This window comes from Zingiber officinale, chromosome 8A (assembly GCF_018446385.1).
Source record: "Zingiber officinale cultivar Zhangliang chromosome 8A, Zo_v1.1, whole genome shotgun sequence".
Taxonomy (NCBI): Eukaryota; Viridiplantae; Streptophyta; class Magnoliopsida; order Zingiberales; family Zingiberaceae; genus Zingiber; species Zingiber officinale.
The window spans coordinates 50,517,188-50,544,804 of NC_056000.1; the positions used below are offsets into that span (position 1 = coordinate 50,517,188).

Here is a 27,617-nt window from a genome sequence, read left to right on the forward strand (position 1 = left end):
TAGAAACGGTCGCGACGAAGGGAGGAGGATAGCGAAGCGTCAGAGTAAGGAAAGCAGACTGCCTTTAGGGTTTATAAAGCCCATTCATTCCTAGGAAACATCGAGAGTCGAGCCGAGTATCTTTTTGGGTAATGTGCCCCAGCGCCGTCTGATAGGAAGTAAGCGCCGAAGGGTGCAAAAAAGGGTCAGAAGCTGGCATCAGGAGGCATGCGCAGTAAAGGCATCGGACAGGTGTCACCCCGAGAAGAAGTGCATTAAGGATTGACAAGGCAAGGTAATCATGAAGGGGCGTGGCCTCAAAAAAGAAGCATTCTTCGTGAAAGGCTCAAGGCTAGGCGGGAAGTTTCATGAAGCTGCAGAAGCTAGGTAATGCAAAAGGGTCGCAAGTAAGACAGGGTAGGACAGCGGGAGTGATTGCCAGATCAGAAAAGTAGCAAACAGGCCTGTGGGGGTGTTGCTTGCTCGGACCATCCGGGCAAGTAGCCCTGCGTAGACAGCCCCTGATCTGAGCAGCTAACCAGGCGCATCGCGAGAACTGTGGGGTCATCATAAGCTGCAAGGGCACTGTGGCCCAGGGGTTGAGTAAGGTCTCTACGCTCCCTCCTCTATTCTTAATTCTATATCGTACATAGTGCAATTGCAGGAAGAAATGCGACGCGCAAAGCCAACAATGACGACCAGATCAACCAAAGCGATCAGGTCGGCATGAGCGAGACGAATGAAGGCGAAGAAGAGCAACGCATCTATGCCTTTGCCGTTTGGAGTTCTTACTGGTCTCGGACCAGCACCATCGCCACCGGTCTCGGACCGGAGTATCATTACTGGTCTCGGACCAGCACCATCGCCACCGGTCTCGGACCGGAGTATCATTACTGGTCTCGGACCGGAGTATCATTACTGGTCTCGGACCAGTGCCATCGCCACCGATCTCGGACCGGAGTATCCCAGATTCTCGCCTCAGTGCGAGTTATAAGTGAGCTCTGTTCTCACGCCCAACGACCTTTCAGGTCGGCTCCCATGCGAGAATTATAAGTGAGCCCGGTGCTCACGCCCAACGACCTTTTAGGTCGGTAGTCCCAGACTCTCGCCCCAGTGTGAGTTATAAGTGAGCTCTGTTCTCACGCCCAACGACCTTTCAGGTCGGCTCCCATGCGAGAATCAAAAGTGAGCTCTGTCCTCACGCCCAACGACCTTTCAGGTCGGCCCCCACGCGGGAATCAAAAATCAACTCCCCTGCGAAAATCATAAGTGAGCTCGGCGCCCACACCTAACTACATTTCATAGGGATATGCCTCACATTGAGCGAAGCGTTTTCAAATAATCAGGTCAGCTACATCTGGCTTTATTTTACGCAAATTGCAAATATGCAGCAAATACGCAAGGCACGGGATGCGGGAGGCCATCTACCCTACCCCTAGAGCGTCAATATTAACTACGAAATCAGGTTTTGCACGTTCATTACAGTTTTAAGTCTCAAGCACTATGTCGGTTTTATTATCCAAAATTCATACATGAAAAGGAATCATGAAGCAACTCTTGGCTCTCACATACGGGCCAGTTTCTAAAAATGCTTGCTAGATGAAATTTGAGCAGGAAAGACTACGCCGGAAAAAGACAGATATACAGGTACAGCAGCACAGTTCCATAAGCAGGCGATACAGCTAAGGCTACAAGAGGGAACGTTTTGCGGAGAAGGAGCCACTGAGACAACTATGGCCCGAGCTAGTCTTAACTCGGGGAAAGGATTGGTCATGGAGAATGAGCACTGCCGTGTGAAAAAATGTCTGAGGACTCAGGAGCCTCTGGGGCGTTCAAGGCTCGAGCCAGCTGCGCGTGTAGGGAGTTGATGACTGTTTGTTGCTGGGAGATCGTGTCTTGCTTGTCGTCAAGATACGCACGGAGGAGAGATAGCTCCGCTTCATGCTCTTGTTTCAAGCGTTCCTGAAGGCTGAGTTGGCGCTGCAGGCTAGCCTGGCATTCCTCTTTCCTCGCCTTCTCCGCATGCACGCAATACTTTACGAGATGATACTGAGCTTCCATGGAATGCAGGGCAGCCGTCTGGCGAGCCCGCTCTTGGGACACGCGCTCCAGTTCGCGTTCCCTCGCGGAAAGTAGCAAGGCGAGTTGATTTATCATCACTTGGGAGGGTGGTTGATCAACCTCCTCAGAAGAAGGAGAATGCATCATGTGGGAAAGAAGCTGGTGGAACACGGGTTAGCAAAAGGAAGTAGGAAGGCATGAAAGAGGAAGGATGGAATAAAGAAGTGACCGTGAGGCTCTTTATAAAGAAGGCGGGTGGCCAAGTCAAAGCAACTGCGTGGGAACGGCGCCCCATGCGACTGGCGACGCAATTAAGGAGGCATGGTATCCCAGGAGACGCGACACAAAGGTTGATGTGAGAGCCCAGGCGACGCGACACAAAGGTTGACGCGTGAGGCAGGAAGCAGAGCGCGCAGAGATATGCTGAGGTCACAAAGATATGCTGAGGTAGAAACACGGAGATATGCTGAGGCCACAGAGATATGCTGAGGTCACAGAGATGTGCGGAGGTCTAGTCAGTCAGACTGTCGTCCTCCTTCGACTAGACTTGTGGGGGAGGCTTGTGATACGGTTGGTAATTCAGGGCCCCCAGAAGGAAAGGGGAGAAGGGTCAAGGCCATATGGCGGTCAAGAGTCAAGAGGATGTGACAGTCAATAGTCAAGGCGACTTGGCGGTCAAATAGTCAAGCTGACGGGACAGTCAGAGTTGAGCATAGGGGGTAGCCAGAGGCCAGACAGACTTGTTGATCGAAGGGGCAAAGCAGTAGGAGAACGAAGGGAGACGACAGGCGAGGTACAAGTCACGAGGTCGGAATCGGCAGAACTGATCAGAAATAGCTCGATCTACAGGTCTGCGGTTGAGGGCCAGGAAATATAAAGCGCAGGATACAGGTCGGGATCGGCATAGCTGTGTAGAGACAGCTCGGTCTGCGGGTCTGCGATTCGGAGGCCCGGGAGTGCAAACTACAGATCATAGACCGGGATCGACAGAGCCGTTCGGAATCAGTCCGACTGGCAGGTGACACTTAGAGGCTAGAGCCGATCGGAGGATGCGAGGCAGGTGCAGGTCACAACGGAGCGGATGAACTAAGCAGTGCGGGGGTCGGAGAATCTCAATGGTCCGTCAGGGATAATCATTACATACTAATGATGCGCGCGAAGGCGGAGGTTCCTAAAGGAGAAGATGCTCTCATAACCAATAGTAGCCTGACGGATGTCCTTCACTACAAGACAAAACTCCTGTGTAAAGGCGGAGGTTCCTAAACAAGAAGATGTCTTCACAACCAATAGCAGCACGACAGGTGTCGGGGATATACGACAAAGCCCAGCGTCTAACGTTTTCTGACAGGATGGCAGGTTCTGGAAGCGAGGCAGGTGCATAAAAAGGAGGAGATTCCTCGTACGCAGGTACGCGCACACACTCCCTCGTCACTTTTGCCACAACTTTTCGCTTTCAGTCGTTTTTTCGGTCTCTCTCTGTTTTTTCTGGGGAAAAAGGACCTGACTTGAGCGTCGGAGGGCCTGATCCGGGGACTTTTTCCCTGGGTTTCGGTCTCTAACGTGAGAGGGGGGATTGTCTGAGTGTGCGCATGGTCCTGCAGCAGCGTCAGCCACCCGTGGGAGCCGGATCACCTACGACTTTCCGTCAACAACCAGGCCACCGTGACCAGCCTCCGTCCGACTCAGCCTTCGGACGAGATCATTCCTCATGACACGAAATGAATGATTGGAATAGGAAAGAGCCCGGCTTCCCATTGAGAGACTAGTCTGCCAATTGATTGTGATGAGTACCAGTAGGGGAGCCAAGTGAGAGGGGCGGAGTTTCTCTGCTTCCCACTTAAAGTTAATTTAAAACTTAGTTTATATGTGTTCCTTTGTGTTATCCCAGAGGCACATTGGCAGGGCTGTTAGGACGAGCGAATCATCTTTTGTTACCATAAAACTAGCTTCCTATAAAGGATGGGTGGCTATTGCTCTCATGCCAACTACTGCCTACAGGGTTACATGGTCATGGGATGGTTCCGAGTGCCATTACATTAGACCTATTGGATTGGAGAGTCAGGGGTCCTACTCATTGCAAAGGAGTGTGGGGTAGAAGACCGGTTACTAGTCATTCCAGAGAGGAAGAGGCCGGGAGTCCTCTGCTTACCTCCCACTGACGAGGGATTCAGTCAGTTCAAGCTATCTCCCGACTGATTAGACCAATCATGAGCCTGTAAAGTCAGGTGTCCACTTCTCCGCTCCGCTTTGCTTTTGTCTGTACTTCGGGTTTTAAAATGGCAATTGCAAGCTCTTGAATCGAGCCCCATCCGAGATCTTCTTTCTGGCTGGGCAGCGATAAACTGATCTTTTTGTGACATCATCAAAGATCACAGATCCCTCCATCTCCTAACAAAAGAAAGGGCTTACTCATCTTTCTTTTGCCGAGTACTCTTCAACTCTGCTAGAGAAAGAGTCAAGTCAGCTATATGGAATCTTTCCAATCACTCGAGTTTTGTTGCATATCACGCCACTGAGAGAGCTGCACGAAAGATTGTTGCCCGCTTTATGCTCTCGAGGAGAACCTTGTCCTTGTTGACCTCTAGGACGGAGGAAAATCAGTGAGTGATGTACTGGATATGGATGGAGCTATATATACCCTTCATATGTAGCCGTGAAATACCACTATCATTCGCAGCACTGTTCACTCGGGAAAGCTTTAGTATCAATATTGATCCCCGGATTCTAAGGAAATGGGAATGGATAGGATGGCATTGGCTATTTGTGGATTGGTGGTGCGCTCACTCCCTTTATTGTGGGGTATTAATGCGGAGAACCCTCTCACCGGCCGATCGTCGTCTCCTTTTATACAGTGATTCCTTCTGACAGGGCATTCGTGTATGTCTGTGGCTTCTTCTAGTTCATGTGCAGCCACTCGTGAACAAGCCCTGCTAATTGCTATTTGTCCTCTCATATTCCTATGTCCTCCTATTTCCTGCTCGATAAGGATCATAACTTAGATCAGAGAATATTAATAACAAAAGTCTTCGATCCTCTTTCGTGATTAACAGTGCATATGAGATGAATGAAAGAGGGGAGATTCGAAAGTGTCTATTATATATTCCAAAGTAAATTGTTTCTCCCATTCCTGCTGACAGCATCCACCCCTCTCTCCTTTTAAATTACCTTTATACTCCCTTTTTCTTTAAAATAATAAGTTATTTTATTTTAACACCCTTAATTCTATTTTTTTCAATTTATTTAATTTTTATTTAGTTTTATTTTTAATCAATTTTATTTATTATTTTTTTTATTTTATATAATTTTTAACATTTGTTCAGTTATGATACGAAGTACTAGATACACCACCAAACATATCAGGAGCAGAATTTGATAGTCAATTTATTATTTTCATTGAATTGATTTGAGCTGTGGGCATTAGAAATGTATCGGATGGACTTTGTCTTTGAGAATTGTTATTGCATCAAGGTACAATCTTGTACTGTATACATTTGGTGAGAATGTTAGTTGTTTTACTCACTTGTCATTAAGAACTTCTTCAGTTTCAAACCAAGAACGTCGAGAAATAACTATTGCTCATGTTAGCAATCACTTCGTGCAAGTTTTCTTACACCCTTATTACCCTGTATCATCCATTCCAAAGTGGTGACGACAATATTCATCGTATGAAGTTAAAGGATGTGTCGCTCGTTATAGGACACGTGTTCATTTATGATACAAAGTAATAAGTATACCACTAAACGCGTCGGGAGCAGAATTTGGAGGTAATATTGATTAAAATTTTTAATTTTTTTATATATTTTTATATAGTATTACATATACTCTTCATTTGAAAAAAAAAATTATTCGTAAACTATAAATATCTTTACCATTTCTTGTTAGTATTTTTTTAATTATATATATATAATTTTAATTTTAATCTATATTTTTATACTTTTAAATTTTTTTACAAATAATACTCATAAAATCTACCATAAAAAATAAATGAAAATTACAAACATATAATAAAAAAAATATTCAAAAAGAATAAAACTAATAAAAAAAATTGATAAAAAATAAAAAAAATTGATTAACAAAAAAAATAAAATCAATAAGAACTAAAAAAAACAGAACTCAAAAAAAAACGTGGACAGGAAAAGACGGAGAAGGATATAAGGGTAAAAAATCAATATAGGACCGAAAGGAAAAGGTGTCAAGCGAGTGGGAAAAGCAGTTCTCTATTCCAAAGTGCGAAGGACCGAGCTATAGCGGAGGAAAGAAAAAGTGAGAGCCCTTTCTTATTGTAAGTCACATGGTTATAGTCAGGATATAAGCCGGAAGAAGTAAAGTCAATAGACTATTACCCTGTAAGATCCTACGAATAAAAGAAGAGAGATTAAGCTATTCTTTCTTTTAGCACATCAAGTATCAAGTGATAATGACGGGTTAAATAGCTCAACCAGTAGATTAAATTTGTTTAAGTTTTAAATCCATTCACACAATACTATAATCCACGGACTGTCAGCACTAGGTTAGAACTCATCCCAATCTAAATAAATATTTATCCATTAAAGTGCAGTCATAAATTTAAACACAGGAAATTATTATATTGATCACACTTCACAATTATAAAACGCTTATGTTTCACTTCTTATAGGTACACCTTAAAATTGATTAAGAAGCCACTCGTGAACTATTCAAAACTCGATTCAATAAAAACTTGTTTAATGAGACTCGTTAAGATAAACAAACCAAACTCAAGCTTCGCAATGCTCGACTCTTTAACTCGTGAACACGTTCGTTAAATTAATAAATCAACTTTTAAATAAAAAAAAAATGATAGTTTTAATATTGAATTTCTAAATTTTACACTCTACTTAAAAAAATATTAATAAGATATATTAAATTTATTTATTAGAATAAAATTATAAACTTTAATAAGAATATTATAATTTTATATAAATATATAATTTGATTTTTAATAAATATTTAATTTATAATCTATATTTATTAAACTCGTTTAGGCTCGATAAAAACTCGAATAGCTCATGAGACATGAATATATTCATTAAATAAAACTCGAGCTTAGTACAATTATAAACAAACCAAACTCAAACATTCAAGAATTCAGCTCGACTCGATTACACCCCTAGAAATAGTTAGGAAAAATTTTAAGTAATAGTACGTAACCTGAGAAAAAGGAATATAAACTCAAAAAACAAAGAGAATTCTTGGGATCTCTTACACATGGGTGATAATAGGTCATTCCAAAATATATATATATTATAGATGGATTGTGTTAAGATATAAGGTGTTATTATATGAAGTCTTGGTATTAAAATTTAACACATCCAAACAAATCTTATACATGCCATGACTATACAAACAAATCATCTTTTGCCATAAATATATTATATAGATTGAATGAGAATTGAGTAATAAAAAAACAGTTTTTTAATTATCATGATAATTTAATCTTACGTTATGAACCAAATTATATGATAATACACTGTTTATCATGAAGAAATCCATGTTGCATTCCCATTTGTATGAAATAAAAACTAAAAAAGAGCATTATAAATAAAAATATATATTAAAGGAATTTTGTATTTTTTTTCAAAATTTCTATTTGACCAATTAATTATAGAATCTAATTTACTAAAAAAGATTCGATTTTAAATTTCTATTTGGAACTACTTAAGGTCACTGCTAAATTTATTATAATTACTGTTCAACATAAAACCAAGTTTATCATATCCATTTATTGATATTAAATTCACATATCTTATCGCTCATGGAAAGATAAGTTCAATAATTGTTGGATAGCATGAAAAAAAAACCTAATCTGTTGTCCAAAAAAAGGAACCACTATGATAAACCTAGTTCTTCGGGCAATTGATAAATTTGAGAATAAGAAAAATGAATATTATTAAAAACAATTTAAGAAATTGAGAACCTCAAAATATATTAGCTTACACATGCATGAAACTTATTTTTTATTTAAAAAAAAAAACAGAACCATTAAAATTATCTCAACATCAATAGACTTTGTATGAAAAGATCAGAAACCGTTCATAGATTTAACAGCCAAATTTGCACAATAATAAGACCAATTGATGATAATGAAACGAGAGTACCAATCCGATATTTTATAGCATCGTACTTTGTAGTCTCTAAGTGTGTTCTCAACGACTGAATTTCCTAATGAACAAAAAAAACATATTAATGCTAAATAAACAAAAACTATTAAAATATACCCAATACAAAGTACTTTACCCGGTCGAGTTTATTAGTGAGTTCAGTATTTTCTGCAGCCTGCTTAGTTAGTTCATCACGTATGCGCCTAATTAAGAAAAGAAATGTTTTAAGAAAACTAATGAACATCTATTATAGTACATTATAAACTTAATGCAATTCCACTAATAAATGTATAGTCTATTAGACATTCCATGAAAGCAAAAATTATTTAGAAACATGATAAAATAACACGATTAAATATCTTTAGCTCATTACCTACACAATGGATTCAACAATACTCAAGTTGAAATTTGTCACTACTCATTAAGTAGAAAGGTTATTTATAGAAAATCTATATTAGATTATAAATCAACACACTTGGTGATTAATTTATTATTTCTAAAGCAAATCTACCAAGTTTAAACGAACATTAATAACTTACTAGTCAAAATAGAATAGTGTCTTCAATCAATACAAAACAACGCAAACTTTGAAAAGTATTATGATAAAAAACATAGCCAAATTATTACCCTCTTTCAAGATTTAAATCCAAACAATGTCCAGCAGTGACTTTCTCAATATCCCCTTGAAGTTTTCTAGTCTCTTGTTGTAACAACGAAAAATGATGCTCCTATAATCAAAAGATAAACTCATAAGTGTAATTAACAATGATAAGGTAATAGATTTGAATGAAAAATTGAAATTACATCATTGGTATATTTAGCATTTTTTAAATAATCTATCATAAAAAAACATAATAAAATAATCTAATTAATCGACACCTATTTGACATATGTAATAAAATAATATTATTTTTAGAGACATTCACTACTTTGATATTTATAAAAAATTAATCAAATTTTAATAATAAAATTGTATAATTAATGATGGTGTCTATTCTAGGCAATGTCATTGAATCTAAATACAAAAGTGAAATAAATATAAGGTTAAAAAGTTAAATAATTTTTAAACCAAAATAGGGCATAAGAATAAAAGCCTAAATACAATTCAACGTCACATAAATCTGAAATATTATCATAATGATAATTTTATACGACCTAAAAGCTCAGCTCAAGCAATACATATAGCAGATTGCATGATAAAACATGGCAGAGGGATAAATGGTTCATTTACCCAAATCAAATACTAGAGACATACTTATTGTAGACTTTGATTTGCATTATTAGTGAATCATTTGTTGGTTGATAACCTTTTATTCTATTTTTCAAAATAATAAAGTAAAATGAACGGTAAATCACTATCATATTAAGGTTTGACCTAATTGAAATTTCACAACCTAAACTCAAACTTGGCATGAGGTTCAAACTCGACAGCACTTTATGCATTTTTTTTAATTACATCTCCTTCCCAAAACTAAATTCTCATGTTCACAATGAAACTAGAGGTAACTGGTTATATGCATTCAACTAGATTGGATGCATTCACTAAAAAAATTATCTGTTGTGTCTAGCATGAATGGATTATTTGGTAAATAATCTCCCTTTTAGAATTTCATAATGACGATAAAGAAATAAACAACAACAGTGAATTTAACATTAGAAAGTAACTATGACTCAAAATTGATACACTTTGTATATTTTCAACACAGCATCTAAATAAATTTCTCTAACGCAATGTATTCTCCAATTTGATGGGAGATAATAGGCCACTTGACTTTATACGAGTAACCATAATAATAGGCTAAAAAGTAAAACCTTTTGTACCAATAAATAATAAACTAACTGATGACAGAATGAACTTATGATCTAACCTACCAATGGTTAACCTATACATAAAAATAAACTCTAAAACTAGTTAAATATAAATCAGCTAGTTGGAAAGTAAAAATATTAACATGAACTCATTAAATATATGATCACTTTGAATAATATTATCAACAAAGAGTGTCAAGAAAATAATGACACTCCAACATATTTTAGTATTCATTAGAATCATATAAGTTGTAACTTTTTGACACACAAAACACTATTGAACAAAAAAAAAATCAATTGGTTAAATATAAATATTAAAAGTCAAGCAAATAAAAAGGGTAATTAGTTATGGCATAGCAATCTTTAAAATAAATAAAATTATTTGTCAATTATCTAAACAAAGTATAAAAAAATTATATCTACACTTATTATTACCTGTGTGCTTTTCATTTCAGACTTGAATTTTGATAAATTAGAATCTTGAATCTTCTCAATCTATATAAACATTAAAATAAGTTATCAACTTTTGTAAATAAAGACATAGAAAACCTAAAAAAAAATAATGAAAGAGATATCATAAACCTTATCCATCTCAGATTTTGAGACAAATGAGTATGTCATATTCCCCAAACTATTGTTTAATGTTTCTGTGATAGTTGATGCGATAGCCTCTGCTTGTTTGGTCGGCAATCCTTGTGCTTCCAATTTTCTAACCTGAAAAAAAGTCAAACACTTAGCAATAAGAAAATCATTCTATGTAAATATACTATTGTGAATAAAATCTACCAAAGCTAACGTGTCGGCAAGATAAACTTTATTTACATGAGTCTTCACAAGCTGCGAAGAGAAATGTCGTAATAGTGGAGAAGAATCGGACAAATGGAAATCAATGGGCCGTATCAACGACAAACATCGAAATCCTAGATTAGCACCGCCTCTCCTATAAACGAGGGATGCGAGGGATACGCTTGACATTATGAGGGAAAATAAGAAGATGATATATGCAAAAACGATCTACTAGGGAAGCTAAAAAACAGGCAATGCTTCTTATCCCTCTTTCCCGCTTCGTCAATGCTACTCCTAGGTCGCGCGGCTCGAAAAGGAAGGCGGCGCGGCCCTTGTGAAAATATAGGGGAAAAGGAAGGCGGCGAAGTTACAGGAAAAAAAAACAAGGGTGCGACGAAACCCTAGGAGAAGAGGGAGGCGGCGCGGCTTTCGTGAAGCTTAGGGTAAAGAATCGCGATTCAAATTCTGATCGCAAGCTGTATAATATTATTTATAGTATTGTTTATTTTATTTATTATTATTCCAAAAAATTTATTCATTATCCATATTTTTATATAATATATAAACAATATACCACATATAAAAATACATATTTTTATTATCTAGTGAAATTCAAATTATATTTAATATATATATATATATATATATTTTTATATTATATATTTTTAATTTTTATATCAATATATTAATAATTTATTAGGTCTCAGCCTCTCCTACACGTAATACGTGTAACTCCATCCATTCTCAATTTTCACCTTCTCTATAAACAAAAATAAGGGAAAAAATTAAGGATTAGAGCGGTAAACAGAAATGGAAATGAGATAATCAATTGCAATAAAAGGCATATTACAGTCTATCAATTTTCCTGATAGATCATTCTATTTCAGAATCAATAGCAACAAAAAGGGCACGAATCCTTTGGTCCATAATTTACGGATCAGAGGATGATCCATTTTTTGAAACCCTTAATTTGGATAGACCCCACCTATTTAAAAGTGGAATCTATCTAAATCAATGGTCCTTATACAATGAATCATCCCCTGATCCATAATTTACGAACCAAGAGATCCAATATTACATCTTTAGCGAATCTTTATCGAATACTAGTACACATCTTGATACAAGTTTGCATTTTTGGGAACTATCAGCATCATTGCACATTCTTTTACCGATCCAATAATTAGCGACCCAAATATAACAAAATTCTAGCTCAACAACGATGAAAGACAACTAAAATCATACTAGATGACTGTAAATACCGAATAGTTCTCGTGATAATTTTGTCACCAAAGTAACTCATAAGCGGTTTAGTTTATTTACACCCCTAAAAATAATTTATGACAGCCTTCGGACTGTCCGATTATGACTTTCAGATTTCCTCCGAAAACTCTAGGTCAAACCGACGTCTACTGTTGCTTCAACGAAGAAATGTATCCTCACCTACTCCTCTCAGGAGAAGTTATCTATTGTCAAATTGGTCTTCCAGATCGATTGGACTTTTGCTCAGCGCCCAAGACTTCAGGTCTTTATGTTGAATATTCGCTCCACGACCCATCTAGACTTTTACCTGATTCGCGACCACCTGGATTTTCACCTAAAGTCCCCTGTTAGAATTTGAGGGATGTCTTAAGGCAATTGCCTTACGGTTTTCTATTTGTTTGATAAGTATAGATTCACTATTTGAGTGAATATTATATGTTTGATTGTCTTAAACTCATTACTGAATGCCCGTAATATAATTCATAGCATGAGAGAATTTGTGATTGGATCGTAACTAGTGATTATCTCTACACGTGCAATTATGAATATATTGAAATTTTCCTACTCGTCGAATTGATGTATTCGGACACCATCAATTCTATAAAACTAGTACGGGTTATACTCTTTGGTTCGGCCAAGCAACTATTTTCTCATTGGCTTGAGACATTAGGATGTCGAGAGTTAAACATGGATGCTAGTTATGGTAACTAGTTCATTGGAGTGACTCGTTGTAAGACTTCATATGGTTCTCTACATATATATAGATATGTCTGTGAAATTTTTATTGCAGCACGAGTGTAAGTTTCCTTCGACTTGAGGTATACAAGTCATCTTAGTCATGGAGACTTATACTTTGATATATTAAGCAAGCATCTCATTGAGATGTGTATAAAAAACTAGAGCGCTAAACACGCTTATGCGCAGCGGGAACCATCTAGTTCCTCTAGGAGATCCATGCGAAGGGAAAGAAAATATACTAAGTTTACATAAGAGCATGAGAGATTATACCTTTGATGTGTGCTCACGGACTCCAGATAGCTTGGATCTTAGCACACTCACATGTTCGCGCCTCTACGGTATCCACACGAACAAGTGTTCGTTTGTCTCACAAACTCATAAAAATGGAGATAGGTTATGCTAGCAACCTAGAGAAAGGATTTCGGCCAAGAGAGGAGAAGGGCAAGAAGAATGAAGAAGTACACCAAAATGAAGATAAAAATGCTTAAGTATTTTCATTCAATGAAAACACTTAATTAGCATTAATAGCCTTAATGAACATTTACACTTCATTAAGGACCACACTTGAAACTTCTTATTTCAAATTCAATTTCGAAAATTGAATGAAATGATTCATTAAATTTCGAATTTCAATGAATATCTCCATTAATCCTCACTTGAGTCTAACTCAAGTCTCCTCACTTGAGTCTAACTCAAGTCTCCTCACTTGAGTTTAACTCAAGTCTAATTCACTTGAGTCTAACTCAAGTCTAATTCAATCGAGTCTTACTCAATTAATCTCATGCAATTCAAATCCAATGAATCACTATTTCATTAATTCGAATTGACTCCTTGAGTCTGGTTTAAATTGGACTTAATCCAATAATTAGATCCAATTGAGTCTAATTCAATAAGCTCAATTCGGATTAGGCTTAATCCAATGATTCATCATATGAACTCATCTCCAAATCTACTTATTTTTTGTGTATGACCCAATAGGTTCTCGCAACGTTGGTAATGTACCTAAATCAACATTTAGATACATAAACAATGAGTGGCATCTAGCAAGGCATCATTGCTACCCAAGTGATGAGAAAGTCGAGATCCGACCTAACCTGTCCGTGGCTATTATCTTGTATGACTTGGTCCCTCTATCCTTGATATCTAGATTGGTCAATGAAGCATAGAACGTGTCATCCTCTTACCAACCTTTGTGTTTGTTGATCTCTAAGTAGACACACTCAATCAAATAAACTCAATATCTCATATTGACTCATTTGCGCATGACCATGCTTTCTTGTGTCCTACTAATTAAGGGGTCCACAGATATCGCTTCCGTCATATGGAAGGGATAGATCCCATCTACATTACTCACATCCCTCCGCATAATTTATTGCATACCCAGTGATCGACTTTATTGTTCACCTTATTACAGGTGACGTTTGCCGATACCAAAATACACAATTCTTTATGTAGGGAACCGTAGTGACTTCGGGTCCAAGGACTATTCATACCAATAGTCACATGAGAATGTTTATGTCACTCATATAACGATCCATGAAACATTCTCATGGCGGGTCATTCAGTATATATTCTCTAATATATACCCATGTGTCAACCTAATATCTTATATCCATGACTTGTGAGATTAAGTCATCTGTTGACCTACATGCTAGTCTCAATGCATTAATATTGTCCTTATATATTAATGCTTGACTAGGAATAGATAAGAGTAGTGTTCCACGTATATCTATAATATCTCACTATCAATTCAACCAATTGATATACTGTAGATAGGAACCTACTACCCAAGCAAATTATTATACTTATTCAATCAGTACTAAACTGAAATAAATATAATAACCAACTTTGTCTTTTTATTAATAATGATATATGATACAAAATGAGCTCTTTACAATTATCTCATAATTAGTACTAGGGCTAATACTAAGAATGTGGACCCGAGATGATTGGATATAAGTTGAAGTGTCCGAAGGTGTTTGGATAACCCACAGAGGATTCACTGCTCTTTGTGAGGAGACGTATACTCTATGACCACTCGTTAGGATTATTATTCAAAGTCTTTGGCGAAAACATCACATGTTAAGAGCGTGAGACTCTTGTATACATGTGCGAGTAATTTAAATCCGCAGAACGAGAAAGTATTACTTGAGCTAGGTGTGATGTAGTCGCCTAGTGGGGACAAGACACAGACCATGCCCTGAACCAAGTGGGTATAAGATGAGTGAAAGGAACGAGACACGACTCACTGTAGCTACTGAAGGGTTTAGAATTAATTCTAAGATCAACTATGATTTTCCAGTTAATTCGAGATCATGATGTACTATTAGGTGTCACTCATGATCGTTCTATAATTATATAATTAATTATGGGCGACCAAGATAAACTGAGAACCTATTGGGTCACATGCATTAACGAGTCTGTAAAAGATATAAAACAAGTTAAAGAATAAGATTTTTAGATCAAAAGATAAATATTTGGTTGGATCATATATAAGACAAATATAGAAATATTTATCGCAATGGAAGCGTGAATGAGCCACATCTCTTATGGAAGAGTTGGGCCATATTTGGTTTAATCATGAATTAGTCATGAACCAACTTGGTTTAATTATAAACTAGATCAAGAGGTTAATGGGTTAATTTTAATTGTAAACCAAACCAAGGGATTTGGACACAACCCAAACCTGGTCAAATTGCCATCTCTATGCCCAACATGTAAATATACATTAATACATAGAACAAGTATTAGAATAAAAAAAAATAACTTGTTATTTTGACACATAACATAAATATAGTAAATATAAGAAAAGATAAAATTATTTACTCAAGGCCAATATTTGTTATTCAAAAATTCTAAATATAAAGATAGAATATAAAAAGATAACTAACTTTCAACTATAATCAAGTAAAATAATAATAAAATATTGTTCTGATTTTATCAAAAAATATTATGTTATGTTTTATCAAGCTTAATGTGACAAAGAAGATGGTGTCATCATCTTTATTAAAATAATGAAATAAAATTAAGAAATATAAAAATAACTAAAACATCTTTTAGATGTAAAATATTTGGCAAATATTCGTTTAGATGTAAAAAAATTAGCAAATATTAATTATGAAATATGGATTTTATAAGTAAACTTCTATCTTAAAAGCATCCTTATACCTAGCTCGTCATTCCTTCCAATAACGCAGACGACAAAACATAGATATGAAATACTAAATTTGTTAAACCAAACTTGTCTACAGAGGAAGGGGAAAAAAACAGAAAAGAAAATGAGAGAAAGAGCCACTCAAGAAAAGCTATCTCCTTCGATCTTAGCAGAAGGGGTTTTTGGTTCACAACTCATCTAGGTTTCACAAGTCGCACATATAGCAAAAGTTATATTAATAAATAAATTATAAACTATTTTTAAAAGTTATTTAAAAATGTCGAGCATCAGATATCTTAATTTTTATTAAGATAAAACTATTAGAATGTATATATGTCAACTAGGGTTGTACATATGTTAATAGCTGGTGACAGAACAGTTAGTAACCGCCTATAATCTCGGACGCCTAAGTGATTACATTTATTATTATTTTTTTATATAATATTATAAATAATCATCATAGGTAATATATATAATTAAATAATGCTTATATATAAATAAACTTCATACCATATAATACAATTTATATAATATAAAAATATAACTAATAAGATAATTAAGGTCACGGATGAGGAGGCGGTGCCGCAGCACGAGCGGTTCCAGTAGAAGGCAAAGATCATACAGCTTCTGGTCTTCGGTTGAATTGCAGGCGGGAAAGTACAAATAAGAGTGGATGAGTCAACACACTTATTCCATCCACTAAGTAAATAGATGGCATTCTCTCATCCATCTTATATATATAGTGGCAGTTCAAATTCCTGTTATATCAAAGCATAGCAACATAATCAATGATAACTAACCAAACTTCTAATTGCACATGCAAAATATTTTACATCCAAGTATATCTTAAGGCACAAATTGTCACGTTCCCAAAGGATTCATTACCGAAAAAGTTCGACAACATTCATCTTATACCGGTGACAATCTGAGACATACATACATACAATATACATCAGTCACATACGGTTGGAATATATATATACACAACCACACAGTTATATAATCAACCCACTCGACTGAAACAGAAATAAACATAATCACGCAGTTATAAATATATTAATCAACCCACTGTACTAAAAACCAACACAGCGAAAAATACAAATAACGATTACAAAACCACAATACACTAGCTGCGAACCGGCTCGACTTGACACAATAATATCAAACCAAATACAAACAAACACAAAGCTGAATTTCATACAAAGATACATATACGTGAATAAAACCAAACCAGTAAAGCGAACGAAAGCAATAACGGAAGAAGTCGCTCGACGTGACATGGGACTGGCGGACAAGATCTCCAGGCGACTCCATAAATCATTTACCTGCTACCTGGCGAAATAAACCAGTTTACGGGGTGGTAAGCACTAAAACTCAGCAGGTAATAGACAGATAGTGCATGAACATAATAAATAAACTAGAGATACAAAGGTATACAGTCTCGTAGGGAAAACAGCAGATACTACAGTGATATCTTAATAAGTGTCCATACCTGAAGCCATATCCTAGGCTAGTAGTAGAAGGTAAGGTGTAGCAAAGACCCGCTAGAATACTGCTCATATCTACATGGGTAACATGTGAGGTATATACATAATAACCATAAGTAAGTCAGTGTCTAAACACATATCGCAGGTATATATCTCTACCTATGTAAGCATAACAACATAACAGCATAAGCAACATAATCAGCAGAAATAATAATAACAGCGTATGTACGGATGGTCACTCCCGCCCACCCCTCTGTACCATGACCCCTGTATGGTCGAGAGGTCGGGACAATGACAGACTGTACACCACTCCAGCTACCACTACTCTAGAGTGGTCGAGGGGACAGCTGCATAGTAGCTGAATAGCTACGTTTGCGACGGGGGTTCCTGCTGCCTGCGACTCCGGCTATCAGTATCCATGACCGTACGAGTGGGGGCACGACAAAGACAAGCGACGCGCTCTAGCTACCACTACCCATGAATGACCGAGCGTGCGGCCCTGACCAACGACCCTCTCAACTACAAGGGAGACATGGTCGTCGGCATACATGCAATGATATGATGCGTAAAATGCAACAGTCATTATATATATATAAACAGAAACAGATATGCTATATGAAGTCAGCATGCTCAATAAGAAACATGAATAAATAGCAGTCAAAGCAAGTAAACATTGTATCTGGTATCTATATATCCGGTATCTAGTATCTAGTATCTGGTGTTTGGTATCTGCTAAATATTATAGATAGCAACGAGAGACTGTATAGATACAGAAACGAGTAGCTCAAAGATTAAGTAGAAGTATCAAACGTAGAAAAAATAAGAATGGAGTCAAGATAAACACAGTAACTATCTGAATATACGTAGATCATGCACTAAGATCAATATGCTAAAGAGATAAAGCAAGAAGTACCCGTCTTTATCTGTCGATCGTGATAAACCAACCTCGTATCAAAACGCTCATCTCGAATCAATACTCTGCAAATCATATAATGTGTAGTTTAGCTAATCACATTGTATATCAACCAGCTAAACCCAGTTCCCAAAACAGATAAGGTGACCCACCTTCACAATGATTATCAGTCAAGCCTAATCGTTGGCTTACCTTATTTGATCCAATCCATGAATCCTTAATTAAAATCCATTCAACACTCCCAACCGAAAACCCCGTATAACTCCAACCCAAGTATCTCACAATCTCTTCCACAACAAATCTTCATATGAGTTAAACAATTAAATCATAGCAACCTTTCATGATCGCACTATACCTAATTTATGTCACTATACCTAATTTATCAACATGATCAATTAGATAACAAAAATATCCTTATCCCACTAATCACATCATAGATTTATTCCATTAATTCCAAACACACAAGTAATCAAATGTATCAAATCAGAATTCCCCTATCTAATCCTTCTATTGATGTAAGTTCAATGAGAAGTAAGATTTCATTACCCAAACACTGCTTGTTCTCCTTCTCCAACCCCAGCTTACGGTGGAATGAATCTCTCTCAGGCAATACTCCGAGCATCTTCGAGGTTATGGTTCTAGGAAGAGATGAGACAGAGATATGTCATCACTAAATTCAATCTAACAAATGAACGTGTTACCCAAATCAACAGCTGACCTCCTTCATCTCCGGTGGTTCACTGGGCCGGAGTAGTATTAGTTAGATCTAGCTGTCGGCGGAGCTAACTGCTGGCCACAGTGGAGAGGTGAAGGTGAGATCGAAAGAAATAGGGGAGGAAGTAGGTGACATCGGGGCAACAATGACCGGTGATCGAGCAGTGCGGCTTCAAAGGTACGATGGGCGTAGATCTATGCCGACGATGGAGTGAAGGGAGAGAGAGTCAGCGGCTGAAGAATCGAGATCAGGCAGTGTATCACGGCGACGCTCGAACGACGGAATAGGATCTAGGGCACAACCCAATGGTAGGGCCGAAATAGGGCTCAGCGGCTGACAACACCAAACACCAACGTCTCGCGGTCGGAGCTCACAACGGCCGGCGCCGACTGTGATGGTTGGCGGCGAACAAGGGCATGCGGCACCACACGATGGAAGAGAGCGACGACGACGGCAAACCATCACGACTGGCAGTGACATCTCAGAAAATTCTCAAAAAATTTTTAAAAATCTAATAAGATTATTTATCCAATAATTTTATTATTTAAATATTATTTGGGTACAGTACTGTACATAAATATAAGAAAAGAAGATGCTGATAAAATTTTCACATTGATATTGGGCATTAGCAAGCTGATGTCCTGAATTAATGTCAGTTTTATCAAATATCATCAAAGGTACATTCAGCATACTGAGACTGCACATTTGCATTTGATAAATTTGCATTTAATAAATGTAATCAATTCAGATTAAAAATAAATTCACGCTATGCAAGTTATGTATTAGTGGAGACATAAGAGCATGTCTTGCCTCTTCTTCAATTTGCTTCCTATGAGTTTCTGCCTCTTCATGTCGCTCCTACTGAAGAGCAGCCTCCCCTAGCATTAGCCTCTTCAAAACTACAGAGCTCAGCTTCCTGCTGAGCTTTCAATTCTTTTTCTCTATCTGATTGAAGTGATGCAAGATACTCATCATCCTGTAACCATGAAAACCTTAAATTATTTCATTGCATCAGCAATGACTGAATAAATAAAGGACATATCAAACCTGTTGCTCTCTTAATAAGCATTGTGCCATAAGTGTAGGTGAAGGAGGACGAGGCATGTGACGAGTCGGTATCCAAACTGAAACCTTCTTTCATCAGGAATACCCCCGAACATTGCAGCCTCCAGCATGAGAGCTTCATCATGCTCTTGAGAAGAAATTCCACTCCACTAAATTAAAAAATGAAAAGAAAATGGAGATTTGTCCAAATGGCAAGGGTCATACAACGAAATAAATAAAATCCATCCGGTCTGAAAGCTAAAAGCTAAGAGATGGTGCGCTCGTGACGACGATGACTTGTTGACTGGTGGAAGACTTTTCGATTTGAAGGGGGAAGCTTCTCAACGATCCTACTCATAACTAGACGATCCAACAAAGCGCTAGTAACCAAAAATCAGGGAAGGGGTCCCTGACAAGACCCTCCGACGCTCAAGTGCAGCTTCAACAAAATGGAAAGAGAATTGTACCATATGCAATAATCATTTGAGGAATCTTCCATCTACTCATTTATGTACCTCTTTTATCGTTTATATCTCCCGTCATTGATAAGACGGTTAAAGGAGTATGCTATCATTATTATTCTATATGAAGATAATCATAATAACCTCCAAAGGAAGTTCCGAAGGAATATTCTCCGACAAATTCTGATGAGTTGTTATAATGTCTGTTGATCATATCTCGACCGACCTTTAAGGCCAGCCGTGTTTAAGCTTATCCTTTCATTAAACTGGTTGATTATGTGTTGCGTGTTGTAGGAAATCTGAGCAAGAATCAGTATGTTGCATAGAGTGTACTAGAAATGCATTTAGAGAGTCAACTGCTGAATTATACATGTTAAAGAACCAATATGATACCAAGTAACTTTAATCTCGGACGGACTTTATTCAACTGGATGCACCTAAGGTTTTATAGGGTCAAGTATTCTTAGGCCCGGCCAGCCTTTATCCGGCCGAGCACACATAAATAGCCTCATGAGATTAAGTGCTCTTAAACCCGATCGACCTTTACCCGGACCGACGCACATAGATAGCCTTATGGGGTTAAGTGCTTTCAGGCCCGACAAGCCATTACCCGGCCGAGCGCACATATATAGCTTTATGAGGCTAAGCGCTCTTAAACCAGGCCAATCTTTACCCAGTCGGGTGTATATAAATAGCCTTATGAGGCTAAGTGCCCTTAAACCCTTCCGGCATTTACCTGGCCAGGAGCACTTAGATAGCTTTATGAGGCTAAGAGCTCTTAAACCCGACCGACCTTTACACGGCCGAGCGCACATAGATAACCTTATGAGGCTAAGTGCTCTTAAACCTGGCCGGCCTTTACCAGTCGGGCACACCTAAATAGCCTTATGAGGCTAAGTGCTCTTAAACCCGATCAACCTTTACCTGACCGAGCACACCTAGATAGCCTTATGAGGCTAAGTGCTCTTAAATCCAGCCGAGTGCACATATATGGTCGTTTATTAGGTCACATGCTTTGAACCCGTCGGACTGGCCTTTATGAAGAAGTTTATTTAGGTTAAATGCATAAATCTCGCCCGAGCTTTGTCCAGACGTGCTAACTTCTTAAACCCTTTGAATCCGACCAGCCATAAGATCGATCAGCTTTATCTCTGGTATTTTGGTCGGGTCAACCCAACCGGACCAAATTCATGGATCTAAGTACTTGTAAAACCCGGTCGGCCCTCACCCGACCGAGCGCACGTAAAGAGCTTCATGGATCTAAGTGCTCTTCAACCTGACTAGCCTTAACCCGGCCAGGTGCACTTAGACCTCCTTCCCTTGAATTTTAAACGTTACGTCACTTTGACCTTGACCTCCGCATTACCCTATAGGTCCACGAATTATTACCCGTATCCTAATGTATACCTCATCTATCTCAAAAGCATGGCCGTTAAGCTGAGGGCTCTGATCTACATCAATCTACATCAATCCATGGAGGATCCAAAGCACTATGGCTTGACCGTCCAGAGTCTGTAGGTTCTGCAATAACAGGGGCAATTTGTCTGGAATGGTGTCTCATTAAAGGTTGCTCCTCCATATCCTCAGTTTCTTCCAAGACTAATGGACTTTTTTTTTTTTTTCTAATTTCACTTGACTTGAAGTTCCACTTTCAGCAGAACCAGACCCATGCCTCCAGAAACCAAAAAACCATATAGAGTGGCATTATTTATGCAGTTCATATGATTCATCAAATGTTTTCTACAAAAAAGGAAGAAATATCCAAGCAGCTTAAATCAAATGCTTTCTAAACAAAAAAAAAAAAAACAAATATCCAAGCAGCTAATGCATCATGAATTCGTGATGCTCCGATTGGTGTATATTCTATTGGCCAGGCTCTTGAGTGTATGCACTAAAATAATATTTATATTCACTAACCTAAAACAGATTGCATGGCTAATGCAACATTAAGAGAAATCCAGAAATGTGAAACTCTTAGCAATGTCATGATTATTGATCTACAATAGCAAAGTCAAAAATTATCACATATCAATGAATATATACATGCAAACTTAATCAACTTCACTCAAATTATTAAATTGAAATAATGAACTTGGTGTCAAAATTACCAAAACCACTCTGTGTGAAATTCCATTCATGGCAATGACGGTAATGCACTTATTAATTCAACATAGCCAAAAGCTCAAAACTTAGCACACATAAGTTGATGATCGTATGCCGCCACTCCAATACAAGATATTTAATTTGTGAATTAGAAACCAGGTTGATCCAAGAAGACGAGGTCTGTTCTATCCATTAGAAGGCGCCTTTCATAGCACCAAAAATGTCTTTCATGAACAGTGCAAAAGCGTCTTTCAAGCCTTAGGAAGCCCCTTCCATGAAGGGTAGAAAGACGTCTTCCTTTACTTGGAAGGCGCCTCGGACACTGTTCACCCGAGACATTTTGTGCTTCTTGTGCCCTGCAAAACGTGTTAATCCAATAAACCAAATAACAACCTTAAAAATAGTGTTAACACAGTAATAATAAGTAGTAATTAAATCTTTTTTCCTCGAGACCATGATCTAGTCAAGATTTCAATTTAAATTTTCGAAATAAACCTAAATTGGACTGACGCCTATTGTTCTTTCGAACGAGGGCACGTCCTCACTTAGTCACTCTCCTCGTGACTTACCTCTACTTACTAGGTATAGAGTTACCTTTCAGAATCACACATCCAGACTTCAGAAATCGAACATCCTGACTACCGGAATCGCACATCCGGTTTTCACCCATCGGGAATCAGACATCCCGACCCAGAATCGAACATCCTAACTAGGGTTAGTCAACCTTGCACACTCGATAACAAGGTTAGATTATGGCAACACCTAATTTAATTTACTTGTCATTCATCAAAACCTGAGTTAAACCGTTAATGCAAATTGCACCAAGAGTCTGATCCTCCCCCAAGACCCAACATTGACAAGAGTTTCGTTCACCATGATGCCCCCTTTTAGATGAATTACAAAGTCTATTAAGAAATGTAGTAGATTGTTAAAAAAAATCTAGTAATTGTAGTAAATTTTTATATTATTTATTTTTTAAAATCTTATTATCATGAAATCATATCACCATCTATATTTAATAAAGCATATCAATGATTTATTCATTTACATCAAGTCATAATTAAAATCAAATCATATTACATCCTAATATAATGTACAGTTTAGAAATAAGGGGGCGTTTGGTTAAATGATGGAAATGACTATGGGTATGAGTTTGATAGTAGGGTGGAATGGGAATAGGAATGGAAATGAAACCCATCAAATTGTAAGGGTTTGGTTGATTCCCATAAATCTAGTAATCATTCCCAAAATGTCATTCCCAAAATCACAATCCAAACACTATCTTTTACTATCATTCCATTCCCTCATTCCCAAATCCATCAACCAAACACTCCCTTATTTTCTTTTGTCAAATTGATTCATACGTGTTTGATTCATAGTAATGGTCAATAAAATCTAAAAACAAATTCATAAAAAGTATCATAAACAAACCAAATTATTATTTTTAAAAAATTGTTTATTAAAATTTATTGTATGGAGATGGAATGAGAGTGAAGAGAGGATAAGACTTATAAATAAATATGGTATTATAATTTTATCAAAGTTAATTATTTATCTTTCGGTTTATCTTTCTAATTGGACAAGTGAAAAGATGGATGAATGATAGCACTGTTCAGATCCCCATCATGTTCCTGAATGCCATTTGAAATAGATGTTAGTAACGGAAAGTTCAATTACTGATTGAGGAAAGATCATTTCATCTAAGCAATTGGAATAAGGAAGACAAAAGTTCAAAGCCTTGGCAAGCATCATGCCCTCGGGCTCTCACAATCATACAAAAGATATACAATACAATTAGTATAAATCAGTCTGCATATATACACTTGCATTACAATACTATAGAACATGATTTATCATACATATCAACAAAGCTATCTCAAAGACCAGGTTTAAACTAGCATTCTACTGCCTAAACACATTTTAGAAGTAAATGTAATAGAAGTTATCAGCACCTTCCATTTGAATCAAAATATGACAATGACAGATGTTTGACTTTTCAATCTTACATGCTCATGATTTCTTCTAGCAATGAAGAGCTGATGTGTGTTTTCTATAGAATAAATAGAACTACAATCAGGTTCCTCAAATTGATTGAACCTTTGTAACTGTATGAAATTGACAAAATAAACAGAGTATAACTATTACTAAGAACTATAATTGAAATGCCCTTTCATGCAAATTTGAACAAGCATGCAAACTAAGCCACATAACTACTTTACCACATGGTACTACCCCAATAATAGTATTACCAATAGGCATGAAAATCAATTCACAAAGAGGCTTGAAAATAGAGTGCATCCCTAAGCAAATCAAAAAAGGAAAAGTTTAGTTACGACTTTGAAGTCTACACTAGTTTCTTAACATAAGTAATCTCACAAAAATAATGATATTTTCCTGGTGGTATTCTCATCCCCAAATTAGAGAGATCTAATTATAAGGGTACACTCCAATACCAAAAAAAAAAAATGGTGACAATTTACAGTAGCCAGTACACTGTAAAATTTACTATCTAGTGTAATCCTGTGTGCTTGCTGCTTTCCCACTCAAAACTCAACAAAAATTTAAAGAAATTCATTGAGACCAACATCTTAAGGATATATACCTTTCTCATCTTCAAAGGCAATGTTTGGAGAGAGATGGTAATATCTATTGGTAGAAAGTCCAATGATTTGAGGCCAAAGAGATGGTAGATTTATGTCAATCATGAAGTCGCTGATTCTGCTTTTGACAGACAATGGCAAGCATAAAGGATGAATAGTTGGTAGACTGGGAATCATCCACAAACAAAATCAAAGAGAAACCCTAAACATGCTTCAGCGTGGTATTCAATAGCTACATAAGTTAACCCAAATTTAGTATAAAAAAATACCAGTCAAAATCCAAAACTCCAACCATGGACATCAAATTTCAACTGACATCATAAAGTTGATTGGAAATTTAGACAAAATGAAATCAAGAATTATGAAACAATTTAATGAAATAAGAACCTTTAAATTATAAATAACAACTAGACTGAAGGCATTAGATTTGGAAACAATTTTCAGCCAGAAGCTACATCAAAGGGAATCATATCCTGCGACAAAAATTTTGGTCAAAACCCTTGCTGTGAAGTCAAGGATTAACATAACCAACCTTGCTATCCAGCTACATACCTTACTATCCAGCTAGTCATCCAATAGGTTATAACCATAAATCCTAAAGTTATATTCACTGTACAGAAAATTGCATTTTGACTTATAACCTGATTAGGGGCAAGGCAGGAATTCAATAAAGCTTTAAATTAAGTGAAATAAAACCTTGCTTAATAAACCCATCTATGTTCAAGAACAGAAACAATGAAAAAATCCTGGTGGAGACCATTGCTTTGAAATCAAGGACTAACTGACTCAACTTTGCTATCGAACTAGTCATACAATAAGGCCACACAGTCATAAATTCTAAAGTCATCTTATCGTTTTTTACAATACTACAGCTTGTCTTATGACCTGTTTAGGGGTAAGGCAAGAATTCTATAAAGATTAAATGTAACGGAGAGAAAACATGGATATAGAACCTTACTCAATGAACCCAACTATGTCCAAGAATAGAAATAACAAATCACTATCAACCACATTACACAAAATACTTTTATTAATAAAAATGAGAAAAGCAGTGAGTTATTCCAAATTTCTCATTAAGCTTGACCTAGATCGTAACTAGATGTCGGCTTAGAAGTGCATGTCAATAGCTCCAAAATTTCTAAAAGATGCTAGATAAAACTCAAATACTTCTAGAAATAAAGCAATAAAAAAACACTATCAGAACATAGTGAAAAGTTTCAACATAGATAGAATATTAATTGAGAATTCCTAATCCACCAAGATAAAATTAACCTTCAAACCTTCATATGAACTAGATAGGAAAATCCAGAATCCACCTTGCAACGAACAAAGTAAGAACGAATTTATCACTCCTGTACGAATAAAAAGGCACTCCCACAATCCTCGCTTAGCCGGAACTCAAAAACACACATTTCCTAACCCCTAATCAATGTCTAGATTTGCTAAGTGTAATTTAACCATTACCTTACGCAAAATAACAATAATAATAATAATAATAATAGTATCGCAAACCGCAGAAAAGGAAAAACAGACCTAGCGCCGAAACCAAGGGAGAAGAGAAATCGAAGAACGCCTAGTCGTCGCGTGACAATATCGTACCTCGAATTTGTGCAGCGCGACGGCCTCGGAGGCGCTGGTTATGCTGATTAAGGCGTCGATCGCTTCGCGCGAGGGCATCGCCATCTCTGACGCCGTCTAGGATTTTCTCCCGCGCTGATCAGCGTCGAGAATGAGGTCGAAGAAATCCGACGTCGAGGGATGAGGAAGCAAAAAAAACCTAAACTAGTCATGTAATACCAAACAGCAGATTTGACAAATTAGATTCGTTGTGATCCACGTATCAAATTGAATCGGCTCGGCGATAAACAAATAAATAATTTTAAAACACTTAAAAAATATTTTGTAATTATAAATTTAGAATAAAAAATATTTTTTATTTTGTCGTTTTCTGATGTGGAGAACTTTTGTCACACGTTTCGGCAGTGCAGACCTATTTTTTAATTAAATTACAAACTATTCACCATAATTTACATTTAAATCTTTTTTCTAAGCACAGTGGACAAGTTTCCCTCGAAAATAATAAAAACTATTAATTAGTCTAATAATTTTACAAGTAAATTACTTCTCCCCCCTCCCCTGACACACGCACCTCCCCTCCCCCCTCTCTCTCCCCCCATTAAATGTCCGTTCTGCCCCTCTATCTTTTTTGATTTTTTTTTTTTATTTTTTTAGTTTTATTTTTAAATTTAATTTAATTTATTAATTTTTTCATCCATACTTATAGATTTTTAAATTTTTATTTAATTTTTTAATCAATTTTATTTATTATTTTTCATTAATACTTATATATATTTTTAATTTATTTATTTTTATTTTTTAATTAATTTT

At 36.7% G+C, this 27,617-nt stretch overlaps 1 protein-coding gene and 1 long non-coding RNA gene across 8 annotated transcripts; both read right to left on the reverse strand.

Annotated features, from left to right (window-relative positions):
• Positions 1-7,922: 7,922 nt before the first annotated feature.
• On the reverse strand, positions 7,923-11,218 carry LOC122011505 (protein FMP32, mitochondrial-like). Of its 3 annotated transcripts, none has more exons than XM_042567899.1 (6): positions 10,791-11,218; positions 10,551-10,682; positions 10,404-10,463; positions 8,787-8,887; positions 8,296-8,362; positions 7,923-8,220 (listed from the first exon to the last, which is right to left on the reverse strand). In XM_042567899.1, exons 1-6 carry the CDS (start codon positions 10,941-10,943, stop codon positions 8,092-8,094), a joined length of 642 nt encoding a protein of 213 aa, XP_042423833.1. In that variant the 5' UTR covers positions 10,944-11,218; the 3' UTR covers positions 7,923-8,091. The 3 variants fall into 3 exon arrangements, with proteins under 3 accessions (XP_042423833.1, XP_042423832.1, XP_042423831.1); XM_042567898.1 differs by having other exon boundaries at positions 7,923-8,211; positions 10,755-11,218; XM_042567897.1 differs by having other exon boundaries at positions 10,755-11,218.
• Positions 11,219-16,923: 5,705 nt separating this feature from the next.
• Positions 16,924-27,019, reverse strand: LOC122009025. 5 transcript variants are annotated; one of them, XR_006119452.1, is made up of 7 exons: positions 26,829-27,018; positions 20,069-22,985; positions 19,025-19,997; positions 18,853-18,944; positions 18,307-18,371; positions 17,399-17,468; positions 16,924-17,238 (listed from the first exon to the last, which is right to left on the reverse strand). It is a non-coding gene; the product is annotated as an uncharacterized LOC122009025 (long non-coding RNA). The 5 variants fall into 5 exon arrangements; XR_006119451.1 differs by lacking the exon at positions 17,399-17,468 and having other exon boundaries at positions 26,829-27,017; XR_006119453.1 differs by lacking the exons at positions 16,924-17,238; positions 17,399-17,468 and having other exon boundaries at positions 18,067-18,371; positions 19,025-19,092; positions 19,172-19,997; positions 26,829-27,017.
• Between the last annotated feature and the right edge of the window lie 598 nt (positions 27,020-27,617).